This window comes from Ovis aries, chromosome 25 (genome assembly GCF_016772045.2).
Source record: "Ovis aries strain OAR_USU_Benz2616 breed Rambouillet chromosome 25, ARS-UI_Ramb_v3.0, whole genome shotgun sequence".
In the NCBI taxonomy this organism is placed as follows: domain Eukaryota; kingdom Metazoa; phylum Chordata; class Mammalia; order Artiodactyla; family Bovidae; genus Ovis; species Ovis aries.
The window spans coordinates 9,379,689-9,394,924 of NC_056078.1; the positions used below are offsets into that span (position 1 = coordinate 9,379,689).

Consider the following 15,236-nt stretch of genomic DNA (forward strand, 5'->3'; position numbering starts at 1 on the left):
GTGCTGAGATTCATGGGGTCACAAAGAGTCGGACACGACCGAGCGACTGAACTGAACTGAACTGCAGAGCTTAGTATTACCTAAGCAGTAAGCTCTTTTTAAGATCTCCTTGTGTTTCTTCTGAAATTGTGTTTTATAACAGTCAAGGGATATAGAAAAATTCTCCTGTAGAGTCTGATTTATTTTTTTTAAAAAAGACCTCTTGAATAACAAAAGCCTGAAATTGCAAGAAATGACCTAAACTGATTAGCACAGCATTTTTGTCCAGAAAATATTATTAAAATGAGGAACCTCAAAATATACAGATGTTATATACTTAATAAGTTAAATTATTTTAAAACAGCAATTGCATTAGATGTGTTAATAAGCAACTATATGATACAAACATATTTTAATAAATATATAGTGGCTAACCTATACTTTAAGTTGGAAAAGAATCCACCTGCAATTCAGAAGACCCTGGTTTGATTCCCGAGTTGGGAAGATCCATTAGAGAAGAGACAGGCTACCCACTCCAGTATTCATGGGCTTCCTTGGTGGCTCAGATGGTAAAGAATCTGCCTTCAATGAGGGAGACCTGGGTTTTCTCCCTGGTTTGGAAGATCTCCTGGAGGAGGGCATGGCAACCCACTCCAGTATACTTAACTGGAGAATCCCCGTAAACAGAGGATCCTGACAGGCTACAGTTCCTTGGGGTCACAAAGACTTGAACATGACTGAGTTACTAAGCACAGCACAGTTGATACGTGCGTATGAATATATGAAGTGCATAGCAAAGCTTTATAGAAAAAGGGGCACTCAATACTATTCTAATTAAATCTGCAGCCTTGTTCTTCATTTAGAAATACCTTGTTTTGGTCAAAAAGACAAATCAAAGTACCTTGACTGTGTAGTGTCATTAAACTTCAACTGGATCTGTAGCTCTGGAACATATGTATGATAGGAAAAGGTAAGGTCCTATCATGTAGTACAGATCAGACAAGGTAAATAACTTTTTCTTGGGCACAATAAATCAAATGTATTATAGAAAATCAAAGTACTCTCTAAACAGGTCCTCATTCTTAGTAGGAATATAATTTTGCAAAGTTGATTTTTCCCTTTCTCACTCAGAGCATGAAGTTGTTTTCATTTTATGATGAAACACTTTTTCTGATAATTTTAATGCCTTTTAATATCAGTTTTTAGATGGTTTGGAAGTGTTTTAAACATAATCTATAATTAAAGTTATTTTAAGAAATTAAATCCAGCAAATTTAGAAGAAAAAGAAAAGGAATCCAGATCAGAAAAGAAGTAAAGCTCTCACTGTTTTTAGATGACATAATACTGTACATAGAAAACCTTAAAGATAGTGTTAGAAAATTACTAGAGCTAATCAGTGAATCTAGCAAAGTAGCAGTATACAAAAACAATATACAGAAATCACTTCCTTCTCTATATACTAACAATGGAAAAATCAGAAAAAGAAATTAAGAAATCAGTCTCATTCACCATTGTAACACAAAGAATTAAATATCTAGGGATAAACTTACCTAAGGAGACAAAAGAACCATACAGAGAAAATTATATAAGACACTGATGAAAGAAATCAAAGACAACATAAACAGATGGAGAGATATTCCATGTTCCTGGGTAGGAAGAATCGGTGTTCTGAAAATGACTATACTACCAAACACAGTCTATAGATTCAATGCAATCCATATCAAATTACCAATGGCATTTTTCACAGCACTAGAACAAAAAATTCATAATTCATATGGAAACAGAAAAGACCCTGAATAGCCAAAGCAGTCTTGAGCAAGAAAAATGGAGCTGGAGGACTCAACCTTCCTGATTTCAGATTATGCTATAAAGCTCTATAGTCATCAAGACAGTATGGTACTGGCATAAAAACAGAAATATAGACGAATGGAACAAGATAGAAAGCCCAGGAATAAACCCATGCACCTATGGGTACCTTATTTTTGAATAAGAAGGCAAGAATATACAATGGGGCAAAGACAGCCACTTCAATAAATGGTGCTGGGAAAACTGGACAGCTACATGTAAAAGAATGAAATGAGAACACTTCCTAACGCCATACAAAAAGATGAACTCAAAATGGTTAAAGACCTAAATGTAAGACCAGACACTATAAAACTCTTAGAGGAAAACATAGGCAGACCCCTTGATGACGTAAATCAAAGGGAGATCCTCTATGACCTACCTCCTATAGTAATGGAAATAAAAACAAAAGTAAACAGGTGGGACTTGATTAAACTTAAAAGCTTTTGTATAGCAAAGGAAACTATAAGCAAGATGAAAAGACAATCCTCAGAACGGGAGAAAATAATGACAAATGAAACAACTGACAAATAATTAATTTCCAAAATATACAAGCAGTTCATACAACTCAATAGCAGGAAAGTAAACAACCCGATCAAAAAGTGGGAAAAAGACCTAAACAGACATTTCTCCAAAGAAGACATACAGAGGGCTAACAAACACATGAAAAGATGCTCAACATCACTCATTATTAGAGAAACGCAAATCAAAACCACAATGAGATATCACCTCACACCAGTCAGAGTGGCCCTCATCAAAAAGTCTGCAATTAAATGCTGGAGAGGTTGTGGAGAAAAGGGAATGCTCTTGCACTGTTGGTGGAATGTAAATTGATAACATCCACTATGAAAGAGGATATGGTGGGAGATTCCATAGAAGACTAGGAATAAAACCACCCTATGACCCAGCAATCCCACTCCTAGGCATATACCTTGAGGAAACCAAAACTGAAAGAGACACATGTATCCCAGTGTTCACTGCAGCACTGTTTACAATAGCTGGAACATGGGAGCAGCCTAGATGTCCAGTAGATGAATGGATAAAGAAGCTGTGGTACATATACACAACGGAATATTACTCAGCCAGAGAAAGGAACACATTTGGGTCAGTTCTGATGAGGTGGATGAACCTAGAACCTATTATACAGAGTGAAGTGAGTCTGAAAGAGAAAGATAAATATTGTATTCTAATGCACATTTATCGAATGTAGAAAAATGGTTCTGAAAAATTTATTTACAGGGCAACAATGGAGAAACAGAGATAGAGAATAGACTTATAGACATGGGGGGAGGGGAGGAGAGGGTGAGATGTATGGAAAGAGCAAGATGGAAACTTACATTACCATATGTAAAAGAGATAGCCCAAGGGAAATCGCTGTATGTCTCAGGAAACTCAAACAGGAGCTCTGTATCAGCCTAGAGGGATGGGGTGGGGAGGGAGATGAGAGGGAGGTTCAAAAGGGCGGGGATATATGTATACCTATGGCTGATGAGATGAGATGAGATGGACTGAGCTACTGAACTGATGGCTGATTCATGTTGAAGTTTGACAGAAAACAACAAAATTCTTTAAAGAAATTATCCTTCAATAAAAAAATAAATTTAAAGAAGAAATTAATTGGAATAATAGGAAGGAGATATATTTTTAGTAAAAAAGGTGTAATGATACTGAATATTAAAGTGCTTTCTTCTGTACTTCTTGAAGTATGTTTAAGTCAGTATCTTCATCCTTAAAGATCTCTTTTCCCTATAGAAACAGGTAAAAACTCCTTAGTATAATGTTCTCTACTTCCCATGATCTTAACCTGATCTGTGACCCAGTCCTTCAATCATGTTGTCTCTTCCTCTTTCTTAATACCCTGCAGTGGTTTTTTAAGGCACTTATCCTCACATGCCACCGGTATTGTGTTAAGAGCAGAAAGATAGCTCAGGGCAGGGAAAGCGTGTCTCTTTGGAGCGCAAAGGGATTTGGGGGCAAGGTTAGAAAGGGCTGAGACTAAATGTCCTTGACGCTTGTGCTACTCAATATTGTCCCCAAAACAATAGTACCTGCACCACTGGGAAATTTTTGAAATGCAGTGTTTCTGTATTTATCCCAGACCTACTGGAGCAGAATCTCAGGGACAAGCCAAGGGTTCTGTGTTTTCACAAGCTCTCCAGGTGATTTTTAAGCATGCTAGAATTTGAGAAGCACTCTTCTATCTTGCGTGGGCTTCCCTGGTAGTTCACACGGTGAAGAATCTGCCTGCAGTGCAGGTGACCTTGGTTTGATACCTGGGTTGGGAAGATCCCCTCCAGAAGGGAATGGCTACTCATTCCAATATTCTTGCCTGGAGAATTCCATGGACAGAGGAGCCTGGCAGCCTGCAATCAATGGGGGTCACAAAGAGTTGGACATGACTGAATGAGTGAGCACCCACTTTCTATCTCATATAAAGGAATTTGGATGTTTTTCTTAGAAACATTTGGAAGGTGTGAAAGCCTGAAGATTCATTTGATGATCTTTGTGTTTTAATCAGACTGTCATTGAAGAAATGCTTATTTAGTCCTTACTATGTACCAGGCATTTTGCAAGGTACCTGAAAGTACCACAGTCCCTATAAACATGGACCAGAGTATAATGGGAAATACAGATAATAAACAACTGGGAATCAGTAATTACAAATCATGATATTTTTGAACTCAGGTTCATTCTTTAAGAACTAATTAAACTGCTAGCTTCCCGCCACCCAGCTACTCCCTTGGTAGCTTTGTCCCAATTTAAGGATACTTTCCATAGCACTTTGCTCATCTGCGCGCACGCGTGCTCAGTTATATCTGTCTCTTTGCAGCCTCATGGACTGTAGCCCACCAGACTCCTCTTTCCATGGAATTTTCCAGGCAAGAATACAGGAGTGGATTGCCATTTCCTCCTCCGGGGAATCTTCCTGACCCAGAGATCAAGCCCATTTCCCTTAAATCTCTCTTGCATTGGGAAGAGGATTCTCTACTACATTTGCACTAGCTCTTATTTTGTTCCCATTAAACTTTTCATGAGAAGAAGAGAGCATTTTATACGCTTAGTTAAATTTACTCTTTTTTCTTTTCTTTGCGGACTCTTTCTTTGCTCTATGCAGACTGCTCAAGGTGGTGGCCACCGAACGCTCCTCTACGGCCATGCAATACTGCTGCGGCATTCCTACAGTGGCATGGTGAGTGCATGCGTGGACTTCATCTCCCCTATGGTCACGCTGATCTATTTGTGCATACAGGGCAAAGAAATATTTGGTAATCCCATTCCACTGATGGCTTTAATAAGCTTGAATTGTATGTGTTTTTTAAATATCTTTGAGCACTGTTTATTTTCTCATTTATAATATGGTTAGCTTAGAGGACCTTTAAGGTCCTTCAGTTCTATCACTGTATGACTTCTCTTTGTATCTTATTTTGAAAGACTAGGTTTAGGAGGAGAGTTTCTTTTTTTCCCCAATTATCCATTTATCTACTGGGTTCCTCTCAGACACAGTTTACTCATTATCATTTATATATGTGTGTATATATATTCTTATAGGTATAAAGTATTATAAATTATATAAACATTCTCTTCAAAGCCTTATTAAGTTATACAAACAATATATATTCATTCTGTAAGATTTGGAAATAACAGAAGAACGAAATCTTCATGATCACACCAATGACAGAAAATTCTTGGGAACTTTTAAAAAAATTTCCATATTTTCTTAATTTTTTTGTATAATTGGTATCTTGTTACATAACCAAATTTTATACAGGTTTTTTTTTTTTTAACGTATTGTCACAGTACAAGTACTATCTATGTTATTTAAATTTTTATCAGATTTATTTTAGTGACTACATGATAGTCTAGTACTTGGAGATATAAAATAATCACTACTTTTAAGAAGGAGATAATTCCCTAAATATGTAGACTGTTTCTGAGCAAAAGCTTAAGCATAGTCTCTATAGCTAAACCCCTCAAAACAGAAAAAAATCATCAGTCTTCATCATCATGAATACCGATGTGAAAAATCTGGTTAATGGAATTGAGAAGTATAGGAAGAGAAGTATAGGAAAAGTATAGATATGATTTTAATGATGACTTAATAATATCATGATGGAAAAAATGTGATCATCTTAACAGGTACTGAAACAGGTTTTTAATAAAGTATCAATTCCTAATAAAAATCAATCATTTATGGTTAGTTCCTCAATGATGAGGAAAATATTTATGTTAAATCAATGGCCAACCTCATAGTTAATTGTTAAACACTAAGTCCATTCTTGACAAAACAAAAACAAACCCCAAGTATATGCTGTCTAACATTGCTCTGGAAATCTTGACTGACTTACTAAGATATGAAGTAAAATAAAGGAAAACACTTCAAGTGACTGGATATAAGACAGATGTATAAAAATAGCCTTTTTGCATATAGCATTGATACATTAAAACTTCATGGAAAGAATTTCACTTTCAGGAGCCATCAGAGCACATAAAATAATAAATATGAGAGTCTGTTTTTAAATAACTACCCAACTTGTTTGGTAGATCTGGGTTCAGGCTTTCTTTCCTGTATGCTGTGCTGCTTTGGGTACCTTGCTGAACCTCTCTAAGCCTGTAAATGCATCTGAGTATTTTGCTCATTCAGTCATTAAATATTATCAGCACCGCTTGTGTGCTAGATGCTGTTCTGGGTGCTAGATAGAGTAAGAAGGACTAGTCTTTGCCATATAAAATTTAATTAACAGTTAGTTGAATAATTACAGTCTCTACCTAGCAGTTGCAGTGAACATTAAAGGAAGAGAGAATGTACATTAACAACTCCAGTGCCTGGTACTATAATATTATTTTAAAATATCACAGAACACTTTAATAGGATTCACTCTACATTTTTATCTGGGAAGTCAGTATTACAACATTGGTACTTTTTCTCAGATTAACATTGATATTTAAAAGGCCAGATCTAAAGTCTGTAAACCTCAGAGACCACAATGTCTTGAGATTAGGCTACTGCTCCTAACTAGCTAGGAATATGTTTGAGGACCTTTGAAGCATCTTTTCTATATCTTTGGGAGTCAGTGGTTTACAGTCAGTTAACAGATTTTCCTGATTCATTGAATTTACACCCTCATGGCACCAAATTCCACTTGACTTGTATCCCCAATCCATTTATCACCTGCCTCCTTACACTCAGACACCCGCTGAGCTGGGTGGACGTTTTTCCATTGTAGGGATTGTCTAGGTCTCGCATTACTTGTCCAGTGATTCTGGGAAGTCTGGGCTGGCCTAATCCCCAGAGCTGTTCCTGAGTCCTGTTGGCAGGGTTCCTGCTCTTTCAGGCACTGCACTTGGTTGGGGTAGATGACAGTGTATCTTGAGCTCATACTAGATTCATCTCTGTGTTCTCAGTCTTGTAGCACTTAGTGCAGATTTTGAGGTTAGCGTGGGAATAGGGGAGTTGGCCAGAAAAATGATCCTAAACTTTATGTCCAAGAATATCCAGTTAGGAAAACTTGAAGCAGGGAGAGGAGTCAGAGATGATGGTGTTGGGCAGAGTTGCATTCTTCCTGGGTAAACACACATAGGTGTACACGTGACAAAGCCTCACTGCAGTGAAGCAATATGCTATACACCACAATCAATTCTAGATGAATTTTAAAGAGTTTAAAAATGTGAAAATAAAACTAGAAGATAGAAGTGAATAGTGTTCAAATTTCTGCTTGAAATAAAGATTTCTGACAGATCAGGTTGTTCTTTTGCTTATGATCATGAATATCACATAAAGAGAGATGTAGAGACATATCCCCAGTTACTCATCTTGTTTTGTCTGCAGGACATATTTCTGCAATATTTTTCTGAGTGGGAAAAAAACCCCACATTTCCTCTAGAACATTGCTCCCAGTGAATGCTAAGTGCTCAGAATTAGACTTGGAAGGAACGGGATATGTTTAGTGACGACTACTGATTCTGTGTCTTTTAGTATCTGTGCTGCCTGTCCACCTCTCGGTCTTCAACTGATAAGCTGGCTTTTGATGTTGGCTTGCAAGAGGATACAACAGGTGAGCACCTTGGTCTGCGATGAAGCTTGTTCAGAAGAGCATGCCAGGAACTGGATTGGGAGACACCATGAGACCTGATGGAAGATATATTGGCTGAATGTTCTTAGGAACGGTTTCAGGATGAAACCAGTGACTAACTATGGAAAGGTTTTATTAGAAGGAGGAAATGTGCATTGTTTCTGTTGCTAGGTCATCCCAACAATTAGCTTGATTTGCAAACTAGACTTTAAACTTTATTCTTTTGATGGAGTTGGGTAGGAAAACAGTACTTGCAACAGACTCTGCTGTCTGATAACCATATTAACGTGCACTGATTAGTTTCCAAAGTATTACTGCATATTTCTTTCTTTTATATTTCATCTTAAAAACATTTTTAAGTGTGCAAATACAATGTAATCAGTGTCAACATTCAACCAAAATGACAGAAAATGAAAATCTTCTTCATTTCCTTGTCCATGGGTCATCATACTATATATATATATATTTATTTACATATATTAATATATTTGTCCTTTTGAAGACTCAAAATAGGAGAGTATAGATTTTATTGTGTTTTTCTTCTCAAGGCTTTGAAGACTTTACACTATATCCACCTCTGTATGAGATTTGATTCTTTTATTTTTTACAATGAGCATGTCTGCTTTTGGAATTAAAGATTAAGGACCAAGTAGAAAAAGAAATGGAAGGAAATAGATCAACTTGTATCAGGTTGTTGCTTTTATAGGTGACATGAAACTCACACCTGCCCTCCTTTTTGAAATACTTTCCCATACTCTAAAAATGTGACGAATAACAAATGGATAAAATAAAGTTCTATTTACCAACCTAATTAAGTTTTTAATAGACAAACACATTACCTTATACAGGGAATTCTGAGAATCCCAGGCACCAAAAAGATAAATATATCCCTCTCATTTTTATTTAATTCTATATATTCTCAGCCATTCCTCTGTGTTTTAGCTAGTTTTTTCAGTTTTTTCACCATAATTTACTTCAGCACATAGTTATGTAAAAAAGCTTCTTCAGTTCTCTCTCTCAAAACAAGTAAAACCATGTGCATGATCTATAACTTGTCTTCATTCACTGATACTATTATGTAATAGTGAAACTCACCAAACAAGGCCATCTTTGTCTCTGTGCCCTAATTCCCTTATGCTACTTTATTTTCCCTGTAACTCTGTATTAATTGTGAATTACCAAACTATGTACTATATTTATTGTTTGTTGTGTGCCTGCCTCAATCAGAATGAAACTCATAAGGCAGATACATTGTTTCCCATATTTGTTAATATATCTCCAGCTACTAAAGCAGTGGTTGACAAATAGCATGTGCTTTATCAATGTTTGAGTGAACGAATGAAAAACTTCCTACAACTCTAAAAATGTGAATTGAGTGAATGAAGATAAGGAATTCTGCAAGGTGACAGTCAAGTAAGGCTGGTTTATGTAAGAAAATATTGAGCAAATGCCTCCAAAATGCTAGTAGGAGCTGACAAAACCATAGTAAATCAAACATACAAATTCTCTGCTATTATAGAATTTACGTTCTGGCATTTGGTAATTAGTTAAAAAAAAAAAAAGCTAAACATAAGTGTTATGGAGAAATAATAAAGTTGGAGGCACAGAGAAAGAGAGTGATAATTATTAGATGGGGCTTCCCAGGTAACACTAGTGGTAAAAAATCCCACCTTCCAGTGCAGGAGACGTAAGAGACATGGATTTGATCCCTAGCTCAGGAAGATCCCCAAGAGGAGAGCTTGGCTTACCCACACCAGTATTCTTGCCTGGAGAATCTTATGGACAGAGGAGCCTGATGGATTCCAGTTGATAGGGTCTCAAAGAGTCGGACACAACTGAAGCAACTTAGCACACAAGCACAAATGCATCACTAAAACTATTCACTTTTTGCAATAGAACGTATATTTAGGTTTGAAAGGAACCATGAACAGATTGAAGAATTGCCTGCTTACACTTAAATCCTTGATGATGGGACCGAAGAATGGACAACAGTTATATGGTTCATAAGGCTTATGCTTGACTTGTTCTAGAAGAAATTATTTAATTTGTGTTTACTCAGATAGCTTTATAATGTATCTTTTTAGAATGTATCCCAGACAATTCTGTAGGATTCTCTTTTATTTTACTTCTAAATTAATAGAAACTGCTATATTTTAAAATAAGGCGCAGGGTAGTTAGTAAAACTTACGTGACAGTATTTGAACTCACTTTGAATCACTATCCACCCAAATTAGAAGCTTTTTAATTATCACAGTATAACTGTCACATAACAAAACCCCAAATCCTTTTGAAAATCAAGTGGTAAAAAACTGGATATAATTGGAAGGAGCCATGTGAGCTGCTTAGTGACATGTGATTGTCTGAGGAACGGAGTTGAATCAGTGTGGCTGGTGAATTTGGTCTTATGTTGGCATAAATAAATATCCTTTCAAAGGAGTTCTTGGTGGGGGAAAGAGACTCCATGCTTCCCCAAATGTCACAGTCACTTGCTATGAGCAGACTCTTTGCATGTCACTGTGTCTCCCTCCCTTTCTTCTTCTTTTTACATTTTCACTGAAGCACAGTTGATTTGCAATGATGTGTTAGTTTCAGGTGTGGAGCACACTGAGTCATTTAAACGTATATTCACTCTTTTTTTAGATTCTAAAGCTAATTTGTCCTAATTCTTTTGATTTTCATGGTCTGTGAGGTGAATTTGCATTCTACTTCAAATTTCTAAAGTTTGTGGAAACAGGACAGTTTTATTTTCAGGAGACTAATTTTGAAGATTTATTTCATTTCTCTCTCTTATTTTGGAGTCACTGGCCAAGAACGTCAAGTTTTAAACTAAGGCACTTCTTTGTGTTTCCCTTGTCAATCATCCTGCAGGTGAAGCTTGTTGGTGGACCATCCATCCTGCCTCTAAGCAGCGCTCAGAAGGAGAAAAAGTGCGGGTTGGAGATGACCTCATCTTAGTGAGCGTGTCCTCTGAAAGGTACCTGGTAAGTGTGGAAAGTGAGATCGTGTACTTGGGAATCAGATAAGTGACAGGTCAGTAAAATGATCCTTTAAAGCTGGGATTGCCAATTATCTAGGAAAATTGCTTAGAAACAAACCTGTATCTCTGTTTGGTCAGTTATAATAACTCCATAAGTAGAGGAACTGATGTGACGTGTGGAAGTGAGGCTTAGCAGGATTATTTACTCAGACTTTCCTCATGCCCTGGATATGTATGTTCATGACATTGATAGAGCCTGTTCTTGGATCATTTTATCAATAGCATGTAAACACAATCCAATCAGGAATTTGAAATTCCACAAACGTTATTTTGTGCCCAAAGAGAAGGCTGTATTAATGAGGCTGTGATTACCTATTTTGATATTTATGAAAGCAAATTATTAATAGGGGAAACACTTGTCATGCTAAGAAAGGAGAAATAAACAAGACGCAGTTTAATTCTCTCACTGACATTGCATTGTTCCAGAGGAAAAGGGCTGGAAATGAAAGATTAAAGAAAGAAGTTTATGTTTAATCAGAGGAGGTGTTTTTTAATTTTATTTTATTTTTGTGGTAAAGCCAATATCTATTTAATTTAACTTATTCAGTAAATTGTATTTTTGGTAAAAATAATCATATGAAGAAGTTCACAAAAGATTACACTGAGTGGAAGTATATAAGATAATCAGGGCAAAATAGTTTTTATTTTAAAGTTGAGAAAGTGAACAAATATAAAATGGAGTATTACAAACTCTACATGAATATCACATAAAAAAATCCCAGACATCATAGTGGATGATGACTGAAACGAAAATCAGAAACAGAGCATTGTTGCAGTTACACTTTCTATCAGTTAGCATGAGTTTATTTCCACTTCCTTAAATCAAAATATTTGCATGCAATTTTGAATTAAGGAAGTAGTTGTTACCCCTTGGCTCTATGAGGCTCTTAATAGAGTGGGTCTTGTGGGTTAAGTTTTTGCTAACCGATACAATTAATTCCAATTTTCAAAACATTGCTAGGAGGAAGGGTGTAGGTTTACTTGATTTCGAGGGAAGAAGTAATGAGGAAGACCGGGAAGTGGTGAAACGAGGCCTCATGTAACTGACAAGAACTATTGAATGAAGCAGCTAATAATGCAGAGCTAAAGGGAGGCCTGGAGCATCGCTCTCCTTTTTTTTAACCAGTATAGGTGGAAACAGACGCCACGCACATTTCTAGGACAACGCAAGTGTGCCAGCTTGTATTGTGCCAGCTTGTATTGTGCCAGCTTGTATAAGCTTCTATTAAGCGCTTGCTGTGTGCCCGTGCTGCGTATGTGGTGGTGATGTAGTTTGATCAGGAGGCAGACATTTCGAAATGTCATTTTACTTGGAAACCAATAGCAGTAATAAAAATAATTCATGCTTGCATCTCAGTGTATAAATTCTACATCTATCTTGTTTCTATTTGTGCATAACTATGCATGTTTTTGCTGTACGACTTGTTCTCTCCACTACAGAGCAGAGTTTGAAAGGACGGCGTCAGTATGCACAGAAGGAGTAGAAAATTCAGAATCTCACTGGGGCCAGGGCTTTCATGTGTCAATTCTACCGCTAGTTCTTGAATCACATAGTTCCATGAATTCTGGCTTCCTCATTGCAAAATGGTGACTGACAGTTATCCCTAACATCACAGTTACTGTGATGAAGCAATGAGAGGATAATTTTGAACATTCTTGGAATTAAAGACCACTGTACAAACAATGGTAGTAATTGTAATGCATGAGGTTCCCCTCTGTTACCTTGGAAAATAAATGAGCTTCATGACTAATTACATTTACAGATCAAGCTACATTTTAGCCAGTTTATTTACATTCCTTTTCTGATAACCTTTTAAAATATATATAGATATATATATATATATGTTTTTGGGCCACACTGCCCTTCACGTAGGATCTTAGTTCCCTAATCAGGAATTAAATCTGCACTCCCTGCATAGAACGGTGGAGTCTCAACCACTGCACTTCCAGGATTGTTCCTCTGATAACCTTGAGAAAGATAAATATTGTTGAGCAACTGAACTGGATGGAACTGAATGCATATATACAGAATCTAGAAAGATGGTACTGAGTAATTTATTTGCAGGGGAGCAATGGAGAAACAGACATAGAAAACAGACTTATGGACTTGGGTAGAGGGGAGGAGAGGGTGAGATGTATGGAAAGAGTAACATGGAAACTTATATTACCATATGTAAAATGGATAGCCAAGTGGAATTTGCTGTATGGCTCAGGAAACTCGAACAGGAGCTCTGTATCAACCTAGAGGGGTGGGATGGGGAGGAAGATGGGAGGGAGGTTTAAGAAGGAGGGGATATAGGTATACCTATGGCTGATTCATGTTGAGGTTTGATAGAAAACAATAAAATTCTTTAAAGCAATTATCCTTCAATTAAAAAAATAGGTAAATTTTAAAAAAACACAAAACTACAGATAGTTGACCAAGCAGATTGTTAAAATTTCAGTTACTTTCATTTGGTGACGAAGTCAGTGATTTTAGTGATTATCTTTGTGGACCTCACATATAAGAATAGAAACCAGAGGAACAACCACATATTACACATGGTTTCTGCTCTTGAAAAAGTAGTGAAAAAACAGACTAAGCCCATGGAACTATAGGAGAATACCATTAAGACAGTAACTTAGTGTTCGAGTTTAGGTTACAGATGCTGAGGGATGTTTGAATGGATTTAGGCATAGTTAATTATTACCTTTCATTTCCAGGTGGGTGATTATAGTAAGAATATGAAGTCTTATGTTTATGGATTCTAGGACCACATGGTGCTTAGTTAGAAGGATCTGGAGCAAGTGAAGGGGTAAAAAGTGAGGCAACAAAAGTTGTTGGAATAAACAGTAGCGGTGGAATAATCCACATACTGAACGTGAATAACTGAAAATGGATTGCATATATTCTCACATATACACACTTGTTTGTTAGTACAGAGTCCAGTAAGCATGAGCTTGGGCCAATCACATAACCTCTTCAAACTCTGTTTCTTCATCTTCTGGATCCAGGTAATAGCTCCATTCACAGGGATATCAAGAGAATTGAATGCTTAATCCAGACATGGCTTTTAGCTCTATGACACTTCTAAAAATTGTTATCATTATTTACCTGGGAGATTTGTACCTAAAGTTAAAGGATCTTTAGATATTTAACCAGAAGAAGAGAAAGAGGGGAAGTAAGTAGTAAACAGACTCTGATGTAACAGTTGATTTTAAATAAAGATCTATTGTGTGTAAGCAAGAGTCATATGCTGAGAAGGTTCTGATATGGTTAAAAATTAGTTGAGAAATTTGACTGAAAACACAACTGGTATAACTAACTACTGAAAATAAATCTCATCTTGATTTTACACACTTTCATCAGCCCTTTTGGGGAAGGAAATGGCAACCCACTCCAGTATTCTTGCCTGGAGAATCCCATGGACAAAGGACCCTGGTGGGCTACAGTCCATGGGGTCGCAAAGAGTCAGACACATCTGAGCGACTAACACACACACTGAAAATAAACATTGCCACTTGTGGATTTTTTTTTTTTAAGTCATTGCTGTCAGTTGGCCTTTGATCTAATTTCCCTTCACTAACAGTTTTGTTAAGCTAAGGTTAAACTATCTAATTGTTTACTTGCTGCTCTAGTCAAGGTTACATCTGTTGGGATGGTAAATTGATTGAAACTGATTGAAGGACTGATTTTTCTCTCTCCTTGGATGGAAGAGGGCACTGTGCTGGACTCCTGGAGCCCCAGGCTTCTCCTGGGGTGCTCCACCTTCTGCTTGAAGGGTTGAACCTATTTACAGGATTTCCTAGGAATAAAGGATCTGATCTCCAGAAAAGATTGTAAACCCCTTATCCAAAATAATGTTTTTCCAAGCTTGCTGTTTCATATTTTAATATAAAAAATGATACCTTCATCCTCTTTTCAGGAATATCCAAGGTGGGGGTGGGGTGGGTGGGTTGGGTGGGGTGTGGAATTCTTTTTCTCCATTGGAATGATTTAATTTTTTAAAAAGAAGGCTTTAGCAAAGCAGCTTAAATTATAAGAGAATGATACAATTTAAAAGAGAGGAAACATGATCAAATAGCTATTACTGTGAATCTATTTCAAACTGAACAGAATAAAGCATGTAAAACAACTCTTACCTGTGTTAGAAAGAGATAAAATCACCCTGGTATGCACATGAATTTTCAACCCATGGATTGGATTGCTCTCATTTGAAATATTGATTTTTAAATAATTTTCTCTGTTACCTATAGCAACAGATTTTTTTTAAAATCCAAGAAAATATTACCAAACAACTGTCTAAAAGTAAATTGGGAAAAGCAGA

The 15,236-nt window shown here is 36.7% G+C and overlaps 1 protein-coding gene across 13 annotated transcripts in view; it reads left to right on the top strand.

Moving 5' to 3' along the window:
* Positions 1-15,236, top strand: part of RYR2 (ryanodine receptor 2) — an 810,976-nt gene that overhangs the window by 343,176 nt on the left and 452,564 nt on the right. For 6 of the 13 annotated variants that reach the window (XM_060406743.1, XM_060406744.1, XM_060406745.1 and 3 more), the window contains exons 1-3: positions 3,513-5,011; positions 7,796-7,874; positions 10,761-10,873. In XM_060406743.1, coding sequence (XP_060262726.1) covers positions 4,853-5,011; positions 7,796-7,874; positions 10,761-10,873 — 351 coding nt within the window. In that variant the 5' untranslated portion in view covers positions 3,513-4,852. Of the gene's footprint in view, positions 1-3,512; positions 5,012-7,795; positions 7,875-10,760; positions 10,874-15,236 lie in introns of those variants that run through there. The other 7 variants (XM_060406746.1, XM_060406750.1, XM_060406751.1 and 4 more) reach the window with 2 other exon arrangements.